Source organism: Camelus dromedarius, chromosome 26 (genome assembly GCF_036321535.1).
Source record: "Camelus dromedarius isolate mCamDro1 chromosome 26, mCamDro1.pat, whole genome shotgun sequence".
NCBI lineage: Eukaryota > Metazoa > Chordata > Mammalia > Artiodactyla > Camelidae > Camelus > Camelus dromedarius.
The window spans coordinates 11,249,861-11,269,871 of NC_087461.1; the positions used below are offsets into that span (position 1 = coordinate 11,249,861).

Here is a 20,011-nt window from a genome sequence, read left to right on the forward strand (position 1 = left end):
TTTCTTTTTTTTTTTTTTTTTTTTTTTTGGTAAATTCAGATTCTGACACTTTGAGTTTGAGATACCCACGGCACAAATGAAAGCATGTAAAAGGTAACCAGGACAAGGGCTTGGAATCTGGAAGTACAGTTGATCCTAGGAGTTATCAGTGTGTTAGTAGATGCTAAAGACTCGGATAAGACTATTCATGAAATTTCTAGAAAGAGAAGAACAGAAGGTCAGGAATGGAAGCCTGTGCCCACGTGTGGCTGACGCACAGTTCGGATTTATCCCCAGGCTGACAGGATTCTCAGCACTGCCTTAATCCTGAACTGGGACCCTAACCCACTGCTCTTCCATTAGCTCACTGAACTCCCGCTCCATCAGTGCCCACAGTCCTGGAGAGCTTTCTGGTGGTCCTACAACTACCCAGATTATTGTTCCCTTAGTTGTCTATATAGCTCCCTGGAGAAAACTACCAACTCCCACCACCAGCAGAGTGACTCAGTCTTCCCAAGGTCCATGTGACAGGCAGCAAGCCAAAAACAGAGCCTAAGGCACAACACCACCAGCTGAACAAAACAATGAAAGCCTTTTGTTACCATTAGCCTTCCTTGGCCTCCAAAAAGTGGGAGTCCCCCAAGTCATAGGAGGCATGCATTTTGGGGTCTCCCTCCACCTGTTTGTTCTCAAAGAGCACAATCCACTTGAATTGCCTCTCTGAGCAGGTCACAAGCAGTACAGAGTAAGTTCACTGCCATCTGGTTAACAGTGGACCAAGGAAGTCACTGGGGTTAAGAGCCCAGACTTCGGCAGGGCCTTGCCCATATGCTAATGGGAACAAGCTAATGCAAATTTAAAAAACGAACCCACAGGAAGTTAGGAAAACAAACTGGCAAAACCAAGTAGGTGTCCACTTAGAGAGACATTTACATTTACTTATTTCACTCCACCTGAAGTCCCATCAGTAACTGAAAGTTTATTAAAAAAGAAAAAAAAGAAAGATTCTATGTTTAAAGTCACCTACAGTAAAAACTAGGACCGATTTTCAAGGCCCCCTTTTCCTGACTCTTACATAATGATCAACTCCGTCATAGCTAGAGATAAGACTGTACTAAAGCGTATCTTCTGTAAAGCAAATAACTATTCAGTCTCTCCCAAAGACAATACTGTTAGAATAATAAAACAGCACATGTAGACTAGAGTGTTTGCTCTCCAGTTTGAGATGAACTTTCAACTCTCCTGCAGCTCGTTATTTTGAATCCTGGCTCTGTCCACAGTAAACTGTCATTTTGTTTTGCCAGCTGCTGACATTCCACTTTCTCTGGAATACATGTCCTGGTCTTTATGTGGCTACTTTATTGACAGGTGCAAATGCTGGACTGCCAAACAACAGGTAGAGGTGACAATGAATGGTAATATAAATGTAGATCACTCCCTAAGTAGGAAAATGTAAAATAATAATAAAGATAATCAAACACTGTGTTTAGAAATAATTCATTATAAATATTTCTCATTTTCTTTTGATTTTGTATATATTTTTATAACTAAAAGTCCATAAAATTAAGAAATAAGTTTTACTTATAAGAGAAATTACGATTCTTAAATTTGTTTCCCACTTTTAAGCACTTAAAACATGTTTTAAAAAACCCAACACTTAAAACACATAATCTAAATTTGGTATCAACAGCTCAGGTTTGCAACAACAGAAGTGCAATTATGTTTCTAATTCACAAACACTCCTCTGAAACTTTGGCCATTTGTCCCAGGTTTAATGCCTCCTTAATTCTCTCCTTGAAACCGTCAAATACATTACTATCAAAACAATCTTTCTAACTCGTGAAGAAAGATGATCTTCTGTCCCTAAAATTTCATTAATCTTGACTTTCACATTATCATTTTTTTTTCTGATTACCTTCTAAACAAACAACTATTTTTGAACACCAGTAATGTACGACTGGGTGGTGGCTGGTGTGGGGGAGAGGGGAGAGAGATGCAATTGCAGCCTGTGTGCTTACAGTTTGGTGAGAGGAGACTTAAGAATGAGGAACGCTGAGGATATAGCACAGGAGGTTGTCTCTAAGCAAGCCCTAATCACTGTGTAGGCCAGAAGTCCAAACAAAACACTGACCTCCGTGTATCAGTGGTAAATTTTTTTCTAACAAAATCATTAGCATTCAATTTCAAAATTCTTTCAAAAATAGGACAAGACTCCTTATTTGATGTACCCCAAGGGTGCCACTCCACATCTGCCAAGGGGCCGTGAGACATCTTGGCAGATGACTGGACTATGAAGCCCTATAGAAACCAGGCTGATCCAGGTTATATGCAAACCTCAAGCACATCTGCCCAATGGCCTGGAAGGTCATGGAAGTCTATACAGATTGGTCTCTTTACCTGGCTCCGCATCATCCTAGACTTCATGTTCACTGCAGGAAGTCAGGACTACAGAAGCAGCACATACATCTCTCATCAAATGATTCTATCTAAAACCTTTATAACCACAACTCTTCCATGACGGTAATCTCTCTATGAAAGATGATAAAGTCATGGTTTATAATAACAAAAGAATAGCAAAAATGTCTTTAAAAGGCACTAGTAAATTGATAGATATTGCTTAAGTAAATTGTGCTACTTCTGTGGAGTGAAATACTATACATGATTAATTATACACATACATAGATATAGTTATTCAGTGGCATTGAACAACATTCCCTGTAACTTGCTGTGTGTGCAAATCTGCATCATTTGTCTGCAAGGATGCTCACAAGAGGTTTTCAATGATTATCTCTGGGTGGCAGGATTCTTTTTTCTTTCTTCTTTTGATGTTTCTTTACTGAGCAAATTTTGTGTACTAAGTATGAATCTGTTAAAAAAAAATAATGGAACACATCTGGCTCCCTCATAGGATGCAAAAAAATGCCACTCCCACACTAACAACAAGAAAAATCCAGACACACTACAAAATCACAACTTTTCTTGAACTCATCAGAAAACTGAGGTCACAACCAGGTAACTGAATTCCAAAGAGGAACGAGCCCTTCCAAGGAGAGAAGAGACAAATAAACAGCCTCACCCACAGCAGAAGGAACACCATGGCAGGGATAACACAAGCAGGCAAGAAAAATAAGCTAAAATGCAAAGTAGCGAGGAGCAGGTACAGGCTAGCAGGGCAGACTGAATTAGCTGAGAGCCTGTGTTATCAGGGGACAACACAAGCAGGCAAGAAAAATAAGCTAAAATACAAAGTAGCGGGGAGCAGGTACAGGCTAGCAGGGCGGACTAAAGTAGCTGAGAGCCCATGTTAACAGGGGAGTTCTCACTCACAGCTTTGTCTCTGTCCCCACAAACGCTTGTGAGAAAAGCTGAGGGCAGGACAGGAGACTTGTGAATCAGGCAGGCTTGAATGGACAAATATGAGTTTCACAGTGACTTTCTGCAGAGCTCTTATGAAATTTATTTTAAAAATTGTATTTTTTTTTTTTTGCATAGGGGAGGGTAGGTCTATTTATTTATTTATTTTTAGAGGAAGTACTGGGGACTGAAACCACGACCTCCTGCATGCTAAGCATGTGCTCTACCACTTGAGCTATACCCTCCTCACCAAAATGCTATCTTTACCACTGAAGACTAAGCCCTTTGGTGGGAGGTTTCTGGAGGTTCCTACAAACTGCAGTGACTTCTCACTGATCCCTTGTCCACTAGCTGCTTGGGTGCTTCCATCTGAATGTTTTTTTGTTGCTTTCCTAATAGGTGTTCGCCTAGCTCTTCCAATGGTTGTACAAGAATCTAAAATTATTAAAATCTTTCTCATTTTAATATAAAAGTTACCTTTAAAATATGCATATGCCTTACTTAATGTAAACCAGACAGAAATGTCATGTATCTGGGTCAGAATCCACTTGCAGACTCTCAGTTAAGAGACGGACTAGAACCACACTCTTGTTGTTCAAGCTCATGTCCATCATTCTGGCGGCATGAAGCCCAACATGGGTTCCCATGTGCTTTCAGCCACTGAACTAACTAGACTCCATACACTTCATGGCACTGGTGTAGGTAACTCCTATTCTATTCTGGAGATATATATTATTACAATAGACCGAGAAATGTCTCCCACATAGAGACTGGTGACAGAGACCCTCAGGCTATTTTCAAAATACTTTAAAGTCTAAATATCAGTGTACCTTGATTCCCTAATAAAGTTGCATAGGCTAATAAAACATTAGAACTCTTACAGTTTGGCCTGCATAAAGTCAGTACAGTGAGCTATGACTGGTTGTCTAAGGTTGATCAGAAATACAAGTTAGGAGTGATACGTAAGAGGTGAATAAATAAGGGAAAAGCAAATAACTGTCCTTCGATTACTTCAGTTTTTTGATGAACAAGCAGAGACTTTATGGAGGAAAAGAAATCAACAAGGCATTACATGAAGAAAAGTCTTAAGTACCACTGTCCGTGAAAAGACATTCCTAAAGAAAGGGGAACTGATGTATGTTTTCACTTACATAAACTAATCCCCAGGATTTGAGGAGACACCTGGGACCTGGGGTGACTAGGCTTGAAGAGGTCAGGGCTGGAGAAAATGACAAGTTGGCAGAGTTGGATCCAAGGAGCATGGCCAGTAGTCCAACAGCAGCAGCCGATGGGCTAGCATCCATCCTGGGGCTGTTTGACAGCAGTGAGTCTGTGATGGAAGTCACAGCAGGACTGGGATAGGCCACGATGGTCGTTAGGATGAGGGGCAGCATGACAAGAGTTCAGGGGCTGAGGCTCCAGTCTGGGCAGCGTTAGGACTCTGGTCAAATGACCTGGTGTTCGAGACTGGCCCCAACTCCCAGTGTGAGCTGGAAAGAAACCCACAGCTAAAACCCAGGCAGATGGAGTAGAGTAACCCCATGCAGTGAGATGGTGGCCCTGCGGGCTCCTGGATGACGTTTCTTCTGTTCCCACCAAGATGTCACCCATGGTCAGGTCCTAGCATCTGCCCAGGACTGACAGTGTAGACGAACTCTACGTGTATACACTCTGGTTATCATTTCCCTGCTTTCCTCTTTTAAATATTTTATTATGTCGAGGGAGATGGACTTAAAAATTGTCTGAAGGGTTTTTACCATCTTTACTGCATGTAAATGAATAGAAACTGATAACAAATCTCAAGTTTATCTTTTCCTGATTTCCACACCAATAACTTAGGTCCTTAAATTATACTAAAATATTAGAATTTCTACAAGTGAATTGTTATAATTGTTCCCCAACAAAAATAAACAAGAAGAAAACAAGGCGTAAAACCTCTCAGGTGATTTTTAATTTAAAAAAATTTATTGACACAACATTATAAACTGACTATAACTCAATAAAAATAGGGAAAAATTTTAAAAAGGAAAAGAAAAACATTTAAAATTTTTTTCATCTGTGAACAAACACTGGATACTATTTTCACTAAAAAATTTTTAGTTCCACATATACTGAAAATATTTAACTTATCATCAAACTACTCAGAATAAAATAATACAGAAAGTAAAAGCAATCTTCAGTTGAATTTTAAGTATGATATTATTCAGATTTTTTTCAGTTTTGGTCTCTGAGAGCAGAATCTAAAGACGAATTCACTTTAGTGGCAGATGAAAAACTTGGTTTTAAAATAAAACAAGTAATTGCAGTTATGATTTCAATTGTCTCTACATTTTAAAGTTGTTCATGTTAGGAAACAAAGATCCAGTATGGTAAAGAAAATTCTTTTGGGTCAACATAATCTGTTAAAATACAGTAAATATTCTTTGGCAGCCCCTGAAGACCATCACATCTTAGCTCTGGGTTATTCCACCACCCGGGGGGAGGGGGCAAGATCGACAAGGAGCAAAATGCTGGCTTTCCCACGTAGCTCTGAAGAGCTATGAACTGCCTGCTTTATCAACCAAGCCCAGGGGAAAAATAATGATATAATGAAACAATGAACGGACTATATTAATTTTTTCTCTGATGGAGCTTATTTTCAACTTCACAGGCAAACCAATCAGGGGAAAGGGATGTATAGGAAAGGGGTGGGAAAGATTTTCCTCTCACCCACCTGGCCTCTAGCACTATGTACCATCATAGTTCTATATCCTATAGTAGTAATAATTTTTAAAAAATTACTAGCTTGCAGGGTGACTACGGCCATAACCGCAAAACAACCGCAGAATATTTCACCTCACAATTCTTGAATGCCAAAAGAACACGTTCTAGAGTTTTTATTAAAGTTTTTTACGATGTACAGATGGCTGTGTGTGGAGTGAAGTTGAAGAATGGGAGTACCACTGACTTTGTCCCGTGTCCCATTTCCCACACAGAAGGACCCTGATGCTTTCTGCAGATCTAAGCATGCACCATATGTCCCATCAGCATCGACAGGTTACCCCGTGAAAGCTCAGAAGTCTTCTAGGGGAGCATTTACTGGGTGCAACCTTAATTAACTAATTACCTTGGAGCGGGGAGGGGAAAAACCTGGGAATCCAATGTAACCTTGTTACGTGAAACCTCAGTATTTGAAATGTTTCAGAGCTATCAAAAAATAAACTTTACACCAAAACGCTGTCCAAATACAAATCTCATGTTGTGAAATCTTTCATAAATAGGAATCAGACAGCAATGTTCCTACCGGGCTTTTCAGACTGGCTAAACACTCAGTTTATCGCTGTGTGCGCACCGTGTGAAGCACGTGGTGCCGTTCCCACCAAATGACACAGATTTCAAAAAATAAGTATGACTAATTAGATAAGGTAAATGACTGATGTAAAAAAGTTCCTGCAGCAAGCTCTCCGTTTGGTCATTTACAAGCAGTAAAGATGATAAAACCCTTCAGAGACTATTTTTAAGTCCAACTACCTTGACATAATAAAATATTTAAGAGAGAGAAGCAGGGAAATGATAACCAGAGTGCATACACGCAGACTTCATCTGTGATAAGGAATACAGCATGCACGGAAGTGATGGAAGGGACAAACAGGATTATTAAGAGTAACAGGATTATTCCTCGCAAAGGTGTATATGAGAGCAGTAACGGGGAGCTAGAAAAATATACTTCTCTTTAAAATCGAGTCAATTCCCATGAAAATGTAAACACCAGCTTACGTCATCTCTCCCCTCCCCACCCCCACCCAGTTTTAACTTACTGTTACACATTAACTTCAGAGTCTCTCCTGCTGAACAAAATGGACTGTTAAAGCTTTGGAAACATCTACGTAGCAATCATTCTGGTCAGAAGGAAAGGCTGTGACATGAAGGGAAAATCCTACTGAGATGATACCCTCTCAGAGACCCTGTCTGCCCCTGTCTCCCCTTGCTGGTGCCTTTTCCGTCAGGGGTGGTATTTCTGCCCCTCATGGCTGTGACTTTGGAAGCTCAATTTTGAGCTGTCCGTTGGGGCCACTGGAGTTTCTAATCTGCAATTCTAGGGTTTAGTTTCTGCCCTGGGCCTGCAGTGAGGACCGGGCAGCTCCCCTGGCTGCCGTGAGCTCAGGGTGGAGGCTCCGTTGCTCTGTCCCCATCAGTTGCTGACCCTGCTCTGCAATCCTCCCCGCCATCCTCTCAGAGCCTTGGACCACAGACCCCTGCACACGACCTGATTTCATGGCAGCTGACAGAGCTTTCCGGAACAGGACATCACCTCCACCACAGGCTCCTTTAGGCTCAGGATTGGACCAGATCCCCTCACCCAGTAAGGCTGGGCCCCCACCAAGGTCAGCAGGCAGCACCTCACACTCAGCCCAGGGGGTTGCTTTTTGTTTTGCTTTTTGTTTTCTCATGGGCCTCTCCCCATCAAAAACAAACAAACAAACAAACAAAAAACCCCAAAAACCAAAAAACCCAACTTCCCAAACCTGGATTCTAAACATCTTACATCTAGGACCCAGTCACTGGTGGAGTCATACACTGTAGTCCCCAAATGTCATTCTCTCCTCTTTGGGAAATGACATTGTTTTCCAGTTGTTGATACTTCCTAACTTTCTGCAAAGTGTAAGTGATTTCAGAGAAGAATGCCTTTTCTCCCCAGTGGGGTGACCTGCAGTGATATAACACCCTGGCCTTCCTCTGCCTGCTCTCCGCCTCCTAAGCTGGGTTCCAGCAATGAGCACCTGCCTGAGGAGTCAGCGAGAGGACCAGATCTCTTTTCACCCCTGTTTGGAGTGAGGATGACACAGCGAGCAAGATTCTGCTCTGCTCTCCTGCCCTAAATGTTGGAGAGGCAGATCTGCCCCCTGCGGGGGAAGGAGGAAGAACATGGGGACACGTGGAAACAACACAAAGGCATAAGGGAAAACAAAATGTGCTAGTGGACAGACGGACTCATTCCAGGAAGGGCTGTACCTTGGCTGTGTGTGTCACCAACCAGCCTCTAAACTTTCTGAAAGTCAGCGTGGAAAAGGACCTTGGACTGGCTGCATGATTCACAGTGCCTGCTGGACGTGTCAACTGCTCAGAGAAGTGCAACTCTTCCCATAACTCACTGCAGAAGAAAGTTTCCCCACCGGCTCCTTATAAAGGAGGATCGAGTAATGCAGTTAGCAGCATCTTTGCACTGTCCACACAATAAGCCAACACTGAGTTGAATGTCACAGATCTGCTTCTTAACATGCCTTTAATGCAGACCAGCGGGACCACTGCAGTCAGGCAGAAGGGATTCTGATTATTTGGAGGCAAGTGGGGCAAGGAGAGCAATACCATATAATTCATGCACACATGTCCCTGACAGTACGAGTTAATCCTCTGTAGATTTAGAACAGGCCATGAGCAAATGGACTGTACACACGCATGTCCTTCAGGGAATCTTCAGGAAGCTTCTGATAGATACTGGGCAGTAATGAATTAGGGGTGATACATCCCAGAAAGTGCTTGCAATGTGGCTTCTCCATCTTGCTAATTTAATAGAGAGCCACGAAGGCTTAGTGACTCGGTGAAATAAACCACCAAGCTAAGGATAATGGTGGCATCCTCCTGGGTGAGGGGACTGAAAAGGACACGCCGTTGCAGGGAAGAGCAGCCAGAGCCCCTGCCCAGCTGCGTGCAGAGGGAGCCGGGGGGAGTGGGGGGTTGGAGGCTGTGGGCTCCATGCTGGACAGGAGGAGGGGTGTGGAGGCTGCAGCAGCACAGTGGCCTCTCTGCAGATGAAGGAAGTGTCACAGGGCATCATCCTGTGAGTGGGTCTTACCGTGGGCTGCTCTTCCTTTAAAGGCTTCATTGGACTCTTGACTCGTTTGGTCTTAAAATGCAATAAACTGATGGAGGAAGAATGTGGCCTCGAAACACCTGCACTCTTGGGCTGTGAGGGCTGCGGGGACAAAGTGGTTTCTTTCCCCTTGAGTGTTTCTCTGATGCCCTGGCACAAAAGAAACCATTCTGTTATCCTCGTTTCATGCTTCAGGTCCATGCCCCTCCCTTTGCCTCCCTTGCCCTCCTCTCCTGAACTAGAATCCCAGGGCTGAAGTTTTCAGCCCCAAAGGGCCTGGATCTATTCTTGCTCCCAGGCCCACCGTTCCCCTTCCACCACCCCCCACCCACTTGGCCTGATATAATTTGCTGGAGGGGCCTGTTTTTCTGCTTCTCCCACTGATGCTCCTGTTCTAAGAACATGCCAACAGATCAGTATTTCCTGGAAGCACCTGGAAAGGTGGGGGTCTTCATGGAGTGGGATGAGGTGTAGCTTGAGGTGTGTATCTTCTTTATAAGGAGGCAGGAGAGCAGCAGGTAGGAATGAAGGGACAGGAGTCTGAAGGGACAGGGCACTGAGCCTAAGATCTGGCACATCAGATGGCACCTTCCACTCACTCTCTCCTCACTGCTCTCCACCATTAGCCTCCTGGTCACCCATTCACCCTTCTTGCCTCACTTTTAAGCATTTTCTCCCTCAAACTAAGATGTTGGAAAGTGAAAAGCCTCGGGGTGGTATGTTCAATTTCTTCAACCCAGATGCCCAAATCAAAGCTGAACAGAATAAAAAAGAAAAAAAAAAAAAAGAACTTAAAAGCAAACCTTGGTGCCTGTGGCATCAAACTTTCTTCTCATTTCAATGTCCTCTTTCTGTTTATTAACCTGTGAGATTAAAGACCCATATCATTTGTTATCATTTGCAAAGATTAAAAAAGAGGCTTTTCAGTAAAACTTCTTTAAGCAATGAAAGAATAGCACTTTAACATTTCACTGCCAAAACTATTATGGGAATATAAGTTATAATCTTGAATATGAATTAGAAGAGAAAATAAATTTGTACCCAGGAAAAAAGTACTTATAAGTGAACAGGAATAGATAAAATTGTAAATATTTAAAGTCATTGGCATGTGTTTATTTCTTTAAGCATAACAGGCATTATACGAAAACATGCATTCTTTGCTTATGAGGTAATAATTTGTTTCATGTATTATTATAATAGCTATAAATCCCAGGCCTTTTAAGATATTTTTGGAGAAATTTCAGATAGTAGCCAAACTTCAATAATGTAATGAACAAAATTTTAGCTTAAAAAGTTAATTCTAATTTCCAGGCATAAAAGGCATTTTATCAATGTGTGTGTGTGTGTGTGTGTGTGTGTGTGTATACACATTTTGATATATATTTAAATTGAGATGTTATTGACATGTAACAGGTATACAACATAATGATTCAATATTTGCATATATTACAAAATGATCACAATGAGTCTAGCTAACACCTATCATTATACTTGTTATAATTTTTTCTTATATTGGGAATTTCTACTCTCTTAGCAGCTTTCAAATAAGCAATACAGCATTATTAACTACAGTCACCATGTTGTACATTATATTCCCCTAGCTTATTTATTTTATTACTATAAATTTGTGCCTTCTGAACACCTTTACCCATTTAATCCCCCACCTCACACCTCTGGCAACTGTGAATCTGTTCTCTGTATCTATGAGTTTGGGTTTTGTTTTTTTTAATCCACCTATATGAGATCATATGGTATCTAGTTTTCTCTGTCTGACTTATTTCACTTAGCATAATTTCCTCAAAGCCCATCTATGTTGTTGCAAATGGCAAAAAAAAAAAAAAAAAATTAACGCATGTTTCAATAATATTAAGTTTTTTTTCATAATATAAATTTATGAGTAATGCTAGTGATTTTAATTCTGGCTGATCTTATTATGAAATTAAACAATGATGAGAAATACATCTAACCATTCATTTCATTGGTATCTGAACAACAACTACAACAGATTTTCAAACCTCTCTCTCACCTACTGATATAGAGCAGAATTCAACAGAAAGCAGGTCTGTCTCATGAAATCTTTTTTTTTTTTAAAGGTGAAAATAATGGCAAACTTTATTGGCATAAATCACAGGAATTGAAATGGGGGAAAGCCAGGTTATAAGTTTACAGAGGGAAAAAAAAAAAATCAAATCATCAAATAACCACTGACCCAGCAGGTGAACCTCTGAAACCCCACGCCCCCTAGGGGAGGGGCCTGGGCAGGTCACTATAAACAGACCAGTAAGGCCTATGGGTGGAAGTGGAGACATCAGACCTGTAGGGGGAGGGTCCTGGCTGACCTTCCCAGACCCCGGCTGCTCCCAGCCCTGCCACCAAGGAGGGACCCTCTTCAGGACCACAGCACACTCAGCCTCTGCTGTATCTGGAACCCCAGCCCTGTCTGTTTCATCCTCGGGGGAGAGCACTCTGGGGGCTTCCTGCTGTCTCAGCAGGATCCTGTCTCTCTGCCCAGAGTCCTATCAGGCCCCCTTGCAACAACCTGGGCTCTTTCCCCCAGGCCTCCAGACTCCAGGGAGGGCAGGAAATTTGGGGACATGATGCACTCAGTGGAATCAACAAGGCTAACAGTCAAAATCAGATACCAGTCCCTGAGAAGGCAAAAGAAAGAGCTCCAGAGAAGCAGTGAGGAGGCTGAGAATGTTCTCTCTGTTGCCAGAAAGTTCACAGGGGAGTGGACACTCCTAATAGCTTACTTGGAAGCAGCACCCCCAAAGTGTACTTCCCTCTTCTCCTCCCTCAGGAACAGGATGGATGGGGTTCAGAATTCTGGGCCCCAAAGGGCAAGACACCCTTAAGGCCAGTTTCAGTGAAGAGTTTGCTGGCCTGGGCAGTAAGGAAGAGTTTTTTTTGTTTGTTTGTTTTGTTTTTCAGAATACAGCAGTTTATAAAGAGTCCTGGTGAGCTGTGAAGTTAAGGAAGGGGAGTCGCAGAGCTGCTCCCACTTCACCCGTTCATGCTAAGAAAAAATAAAATACAAATTGCTTCCCCGCCCCAAGCCCTCAGTACAAGGCAAACCCCATTTACCACAGCCACCGTCACCCACAGGACCAGTGGTGGTGGACACTGGGGAAGAATACAAAAGGAAACGTCTTTAAAATCTTCAAAATCATTTTTGTATAGAGAAGTCAAAACAACTCAGATGATATGAATTCAAGCCTCAGTGTAGAAATCTATCAAAGTCTGTACAGTGTCCAGGCACGGGGTGAATGTCCCCACCTCACGCCGTCCCTGGGGACGGAGGAAGTGACTATAAAACATTAGTGCTGGAGAGAGGCCCTTCTCAGTAGATCCAGAGCAGGTATGGGGGGTGGGGGCAGTCACCCAGGCCTGGGGAGGCTGGAAGAGCAGGAGCACAAGGAACCTTCTGTGGCCCCTGGGCCCACCCACCCTTGGATGGACAGATGGATGCTGGCATTGTCTGGAGGGAGCTTAGTCCCCCAATACTTTCAAAACAAGAATTAGGTTGAAAGGGGAGAATATGGATGAAAAGGGGCCCCCATGTGACCCTGCCTGCCCTCCCCGCTGGCTCTACTGCCGAAACACGAGGAAGGGATGGCCCCAGTGTGGGGTTCTGGCATGGCCAGGTGGGTTGGTGGGGACACATGCAGGGTGGGGTGGGACCCTCCAGCCTCTGCCTCTGGGGAGGGTGAAGAGCTGGCATCCTGGGGAGAGCTGCAGGAGGAGGAGGGAGGCCCAGAGGCTCTGGCAGCAGGTGACAAAAACAGGCAGGACCCCTCAGGGTCCTCATGCCATCCTGGAGCAGCCAAGGATGTGGTTCCAGTTTCGGTCGGATTTGCCCCTCCACCCCCGGGCCTCTGGGTCCCAGTAGCAGTTGGGAGGCTGGGCCGGGGACGGGAGTGCAAGGAAGGGATGAGGGCGCCTAGCAGAAGAGCCTGAGGAAGCAGTTCTGACAGTAAGGCTTGTCGTTCTGCTCCTTGAAGGTGCCCTTGTTGAGCTGTTTGAGGCAGAAGGCACAGACAAAGTGCTCCAAGTGGAACTTCTTGGCCATGGCGGTGATGCAGCGGCCCGGGATGGGCTTCTGGCAGCCACAGCACAGTAAGCCCCACTGCTCGTGGAGAGGCCGGAATGGCAGGAGCACAAGGGCTCACAGTAGGGCTGCCCATCATGCTTGAAGAAGCTGCCATTGATGACAGGCATGAAGCAGTCCCGGCACACGAAGTACTCAGGAAGCCAGAGGGTGTCGAGGGCCGAGATGTTGTTCTCCAGGATGGTCCGGGCGCCGCCGCCGCCCTTGGGCGCGAACATGTCGAAGTAATCCTTGCAGCAGTAGGCCTTGCCGTCTTTCTCGTGGAGCCCTTCAGGCCCGGAGAAGGCGCCACACTGGGCACAGAAGAAGTGCTCCAGGTGCCACGTCCGGTCAAGGGCTGCCACCACTTTATCCAGGGTGGGCCCACTGCAGTAGTAGCAGCGCAGAGAGAAGAGGTTGTGATAGTCCTTTTCACAGCAGGGCCAGCCATCCTGCTCAGAGAAGTTCCAGGACCCGATCTCCTCCTGGCAGTGGGTGCAGATGAAGTGCTCTGGGCGCCATGTTTTCCCCATGGCAGTCATGACCTGCCCTGCAACGGGTTTCTTGCTGGCCCCGCAGACTCCCTTGGCAACTGTGGCGACTCCCTGTTTGTTCAGGTCAGACTGCTGGCTCCCCAGCATGCTGTCGAGTTGGCTCCCGGGCTTTGGGGGCCCCCCTGGGGGCCCATCTTCCCCTGGGCCATGAACTTAAAATCTGACAGTGAGGCCATCAGCTTGTCCAGCTCCCTGGTGGCAGAGGAGGCCGAGATGCATGTTTGCTGCTGGCTGGAGGTGACTCGCTGGGGGCTGCCCATCTCACCCTGGTTCACAGTGATGGTGGGGACATGGCTGGGCACAGAGCTCTCCAGCTCATCCAACAGACTCCACACTGGGCCACACGTCCTCCAGGCCCCGGCCCCTGTTCCGCTTGGGCCTCTCTTTGGTCAGCGGCCCAGCTTTGCCCCGCAGCGGGCTGTTACTCTCCGGGATGCCATAGTGGGAGCTCAGAGCACCAGGCGGTGGGGCTTGAGTTGGCCTCATCTGTGGGGAAGCCCGGGGGGTTATGCTGCACTGCATTCAGCTCCAGTAGCAGGCGGTCGAGTTCCGGAAGGTTGCTGCCCAAGGAGGAGCTCATGACGGTGGGTGACAGCTTGGCCAACTTCTGCTTGTTGGGAAAGCTGTACACGTACTCTTCCTCACTGGCTCGGGAACACGGAGGGCCCATGCCATCCTGCGGGATGTAGGCACTGGAAGTTTTGGTGCTGGAGCCGTACACAGAGGACGGGGACTGAGGCTACTCATGGACAAATCAGGAGGTGCTGGGCTGCCATGGTCTAAGGGGTCAAGAATCGTGCCATTGAGGGCCTCGCTGATCAGGGGAGGCGGGACAAGGGGTGGCACAGCAATCTCCTGGTACGTGTGGTTTCCAGTTGGGTACGAGTAGGGGGTCTCCTCAGACAAAAACACGGGCTGTTTGGAGATGTGGGAAGTGGTGGACTCCAAGTCTGCCAGCAGGGCATCCAGGTCGTCCATGGCCGTGCTGGGGGCGCCGGGAACCGGTTCAGCATAGTGCTCGCTGCCTGTCCCCTGTCTCATGAAATCTTGGAAACAGGAAGGATAGTAACTGATGCCCAAGAGGGACTGTATTTAGAGGGTCTTGGTGAGTTTTAACTCAAGGCTGATGTTATAACTAAGCTCCATTATAATGGTTTAAAATCACTTTCTCCATATAATTATAAGAAATTGCTAAAAAAATTAATAAATTATCTCTTATTCATTAAAAATATATTTACTGAGTGCACATTATATGCCAGACACTATAAACATACATAAAGCCATATCTATCAAAGAAAACAATTGATAAATTAGACTTTAAAGTAAAAAAAAATTTTTTTTCTCATCGAAACACAGTGTTAAGAAAATGAACATAAAAGGCACAACTGGTGGGGAAATAGTTACAAAACACGTATCTGACAAGACTGGTACCCAAGACAGTTTCTATATTGTGGTGGCATGTTTAGTTTTGAAGAACCTGTCAAACTGTTTCTCTAGGTATCCAATTTGTCTGCCCTTATTCACAAATAAAATTTTAAAAACTTCAATGTTTTAAAATGGCCTTTTCTTTTGAAATAATTGTAGATTCACATGCGATTGTAAGAAATAATACAGCAAGACCTTGTGATGCTCTTTACCCAGTTTCCCCTAAAGGTAACATTTTGTGAAACTATAGTACAATATCACAATTAGGATACTGGCAATTATGATCCACCAATCTTATTCAGACTTTTCTAGTATACATTCATACATGTACTTCTATGCAATGATATCATCTGTGTATGTTTCTCTATCCGTAACCACAGTCAAGATACAGAAGAGTACCACCACCACAGGGATCTCCCCTGTTGCCCTTTTAAAACCACATCCACCTCCTTTATTGTGCCCCCTCCCCATCCTTAACCCTGGCAACCAAAATTTTATTCTTCATTTTTAAAACTCTGTCTTTTCAAAAGAGTTATATGAATGAATCATACAAAGGTAATCTTTGGGGATTGTTTTTTCCATTCAGCATAATTCTTTGGATTCGTCCAGGCTGCAACTGCAGCATTAGACTATTCTTTTTTACTGCTAAGTAGTGTTGCATAGTATGGATGTATCACAGTTTAACCATTTAACTGTTTAATGACATGGGAGTTGCTTCCAGCTTTGTAAAATTGCTGTTTGCTCTTTAATGTTTGCTAGATTCTCTAATGAAACCACCCAGACCTAGAGATTTCTTTCTCAGGAGCTTTTAAATTATGGATTCAATTTTTATTATTTTTACTATTAAGATCACCTATTTCATCTTGGTTGAATTTTGGTAGTTACTGTTTTTTGAGGAATTGCTCCATTTTTTTCTAAGTTGTAAAATTTATGAGCATAAAGTTGTTTGTAGTTTCCCTGAGCATCCTTTTGAAGACTTTAGTTTCTATAGTGATATCCCATTTCATTCTTAATATTGGAGATGTGTGTCTTTTACCCCATCTATTTCCATACTTTTTTAGTCTTGCTAGAAGTTTATCATTTTTATTGATATATTTTCAAAAATGAGATCTTTATTCATAGATTTTCTCTGTTGTTTCAGTATTTTCAACTTTACTTATTTCTGCCATTATCTCTATTATTTTCTTCCTTCGCCTCTTCTTTTTCTGACTTCTTGAGGTAGGAACTTAGGTTACTGATTTAAGACCTTTTCCCTCTTCTCTGCTGTAGGTATTTAGTGATTTCCCTCTCAGCACCGTTTCTAGCTATATCTAACATGCTTGGTATGTTTTATTTTTCATTCAGTTCTCTGTACCTAAAAATATATATATAGAGAGGGACTTCTTTTTAACTGATGAACTATTTGGAGCTTGTTGTTTAATTTCCAAGTGTTTAAAGATTTTCCCCTTATCTTTTGTAGTTTGATTCCATCTTCATCAGCAAATCTATTTTGCAAGATTATAGTTTTTAACAATGTGTTCAGGTGTATTTTATGGCCCAGAATGTGGTCTATTGCGGGGAGAGTCCCATAGGTACCAGGAGAAAAAGCATTCTGCTGTTGTATGGAGTGTTCCCTATATGCCAATTAAACCCTATTGGTTGATGATGTTTCCTAGTGGAGGTTAAACAAGAGAGAAGTAAGATTATAGGAGAAGAGATAGTTAAGATGTCATAACTATGGTAATCCAGGTGAAAAATGTTGGTGGCTTGATCGGGGATAACAGGGGCGTGATGAAGATGAAGATGGGATTATGAGCTGTAATTTTAGAGATAATTAGCTAGATTTTTCTATTTGAATGAATTGATGGTGGTGATGGTGATGAACAGCAAGGGAAAGAAAGAAATCAAATTCAAGATGCCTGAAACATCCAAATATGGATGTCTAGTTGGCAAATGGAATTGTAAGGCTGGAATGCTAAGGAGAGGTGTGGACTGGAAATAAAAAGTTGGAAGTCATAAGAATACGAGTGATGTGGAATGGATAGCTCACCAAGGAAGAGGGTACAGAGAAATACAAGAGAACCCACTACACTCAGTGGAGGAAACTCAACATTTAGAAGACTCCAAAAGGAGGAAAACCAGCAAGGTAGAACAAGAATGAGAGAACTGGGGTGGAGGCCTGCAAAAATCTCATCCTGTAACAGTATCAGCTTGAAGTCAGAATCTTATTACTTAAATCAGGTCCAGGAGCAAATGAGGCCCCTTGACTAAGTCTATCTTGATTGGAAGACACAGAAACTAAAGAGGCAAGTTATCTGACCCCACAGCCAATATACCATGGTAGAACATAAGATAACCTCTAAAGACCCTTGCCTTGGGTCATGGATTTATCTATTCCCACTGGAAATGTGTGATGGTTCCTAGGCACAGAAATTCAGACATGTATTTTATTAGAGTAAATATCTGGGCTATCAAAATATCAGTTTTCTAGCTGAATGACCAAACACTGCCATGTTACATATAATAGAACTGGGCAGACTTGAAGTGTGGCTCAGAGGGAACCCAGGCAACAAGGGAACCTGTTATGAGATCAAAGCTGACTGCAGAGATAACTCAGTGCTGTGCCCTCAAAATGAGAAGCTAGAGTAACATTTGCAACTCCTTTCAATCTCAAGTCTGGATTTTTCCTAGAAATAAGGTGCACTGGAATGAAGTAGATGGAAAATCAGTTAAGGATAAGAGTTCAGTTATGATACTCTTCTGATGAGAACACTCTTTTTTGTTAGCTTCATGATAAATGAAAGTTTAGGATACAAAATCTACAGATAAAAGTCAGTAGCATTTCTACACACTAACAATGAATTATCTGAGAGAGAATAAAGAAAATAATCCCATTTATAACAGCATCAAAAACAATAAAATATTTAAGAATATGTGTAACCAAGGGGGTGAAAAAATCTCTACACTGGAAAAGACACTGATGACAGAAATTGAAGAACACACAAATAAATGGAAAGAAACTTTGTGTTCATAGATTGGAAGAATCAATATTGTTAAAATATCTATACTACTCAGTCACCTATAGATTCAATATAATCCTTATCAAGATTCCAATGACACTTTTTACAGAAGTAGAAAAAACAATCCTAAAATGTATATGGAACTGTACAGACCCCAGAAAACCAAAGCAGTCCTGAGAAAGAAGAATAAAGCTAGAGGAATCACACTTTCTGATTTCAAATATATTATAAAGCTACAGAATCAAAACAGTATGGTACTAGCATTAAGAACAGAGACATAAATCAATGGAACAGCATCAAGAATATGAACCACTAATATTTGACAAGGCAGACAAAAATACTCAATGGAGAAAAGACACTCTCTTCACTAATCAGTGCTGGGAAAACTGGATAGTCCCATCTAAAAGAATGAAACTAGACCCCTGTATCTGACACCTCTCACAAAAATTAACCCAAAATGGATTAAAGACTTATAAAACTCCTAAAGAAAAACAGGGGAAAAGCTTTTTGACATGGGTCTCAGCAATGATTTTTTTTTTTTTTGGATATGACACCTAAAACACAAGTAACAAAATAAAAAATAAACAAATTGGGACTAAATCAAACTAGAAATCTTCTGCACAGCAAAAGAAACAATCAACAGAATGAAAAGGCAAACTACAGAATGGGAGATAACATTTGGAAACCATATGTGTCATAAGGGGTTAATATCCAAAATATATAAAGATCACATACAACGCAATAGCAAAAAAATCCAAATAGCCCAATTAATAAATGGGCAGATGACCTGAGTAGACATTTTTCCAAAGAAGATATTCAAATGGTCAACTGGTACTTTTATTTTCAGGAAAGTGCAAATCAAAACCACAGTGAGATATCACTTCCCAATTGTTAGAATCGCCATTGTCAAAAAGGCAAGTGGTAACAAATGTCGGCAAAGATGTGAAGGAAAGGGAACCCCTGTGCACTTGGTGGGAATGCAAATTGGTGTAGCCACTATGGAAAACAGTACACAGGTTTCTCAAAAAATTAAAAAGAGAACTACCATATGATCCAGCAATCCCACTTCTGGGTATTTATCCAAAGGAATCAAAACACTAACTTGAAAAGATATATGCACACCATGTTCACTGAACCATTATTTACAATAGTCAAGACATGGAAGCAACCTAAGAGTCCACTGATAGATGTATGGATAAAGAAGATGTGGTTTATTTGTACAGTGGAATATTATCCAGCCATGGATAAAAAGGCAGTCTTGCCATTTGCAACAACATGGATGGACCTGGAGGGCATCATGCTAAGTGAAATAAGTCAGACAGAGAAAGGCAAATACGTGTGACGTATGATCTCACTTTTATGTGGAATCTTTAAAAACAACAACAATAACAACAAAAAGCCCCTAAACCCCTAGATACAGAGAACAGATTGGTGGTTGTCTGAGGCAGGGGATGAAGGAGGGGGTGGGAAAAACAGGTAAAGGTGGTCAAAAGATAGAAACTTCCAGTTTAAAGATAAGTAAGTCCTGGGGATGCAATGTACAACACAGTGACTGCAGTTAACCATACTGTATTGTATATTTGAAACTCGCTAAGAGAATAAATCTTAAAAGTTCTCATCAGGAAAAAAATTGTATACATTTGTGTGGTGATGAATATTAACTACTAGACTGATGGCAGTGTTCATTTTGCAATATATGCATATATCAAATCATTATGCTCCATTCCTGAAACTAATATAAAGTTATATGGCAATTATATCT

At 42.6% G+C, this 20,011-nt stretch overlaps 1 protein-coding gene and 1 pseudogene across 6 annotated transcripts in view; both read right to left on the bottom strand.

Moving 5' to 3' along the window:
• The window catches only part of C26H10orf67 (chromosome 26 C10orf67 homolog), a 105,378-nt gene that overhangs the window by 31,022 nt on the left and 54,345 nt on the right, over positions 1 to 20,011 (bottom strand). For all 6 annotated transcript variants that reach the window (XM_031444692.2, XM_031444696.2, XM_031444698.2 and 3 more), the window contains 2 exons: positions 9,988 to 10,047; positions 9,167 to 9,334 (listed from right to left, as the gene is read on the bottom strand). In XM_031444692.2, the coding sequence (XP_031300552.2) occupies positions 9,167 to 9,334; positions 9,988 to 10,047 (228 nt within the window). The remainder of the gene's footprint in view (positions 1 to 9,166; positions 9,335 to 9,987; positions 10,048 to 20,011) is intronic.
• Positions 11,263 to 15,131, bottom strand: LOC105106233 (paxillin-like; annotated as a pseudogene).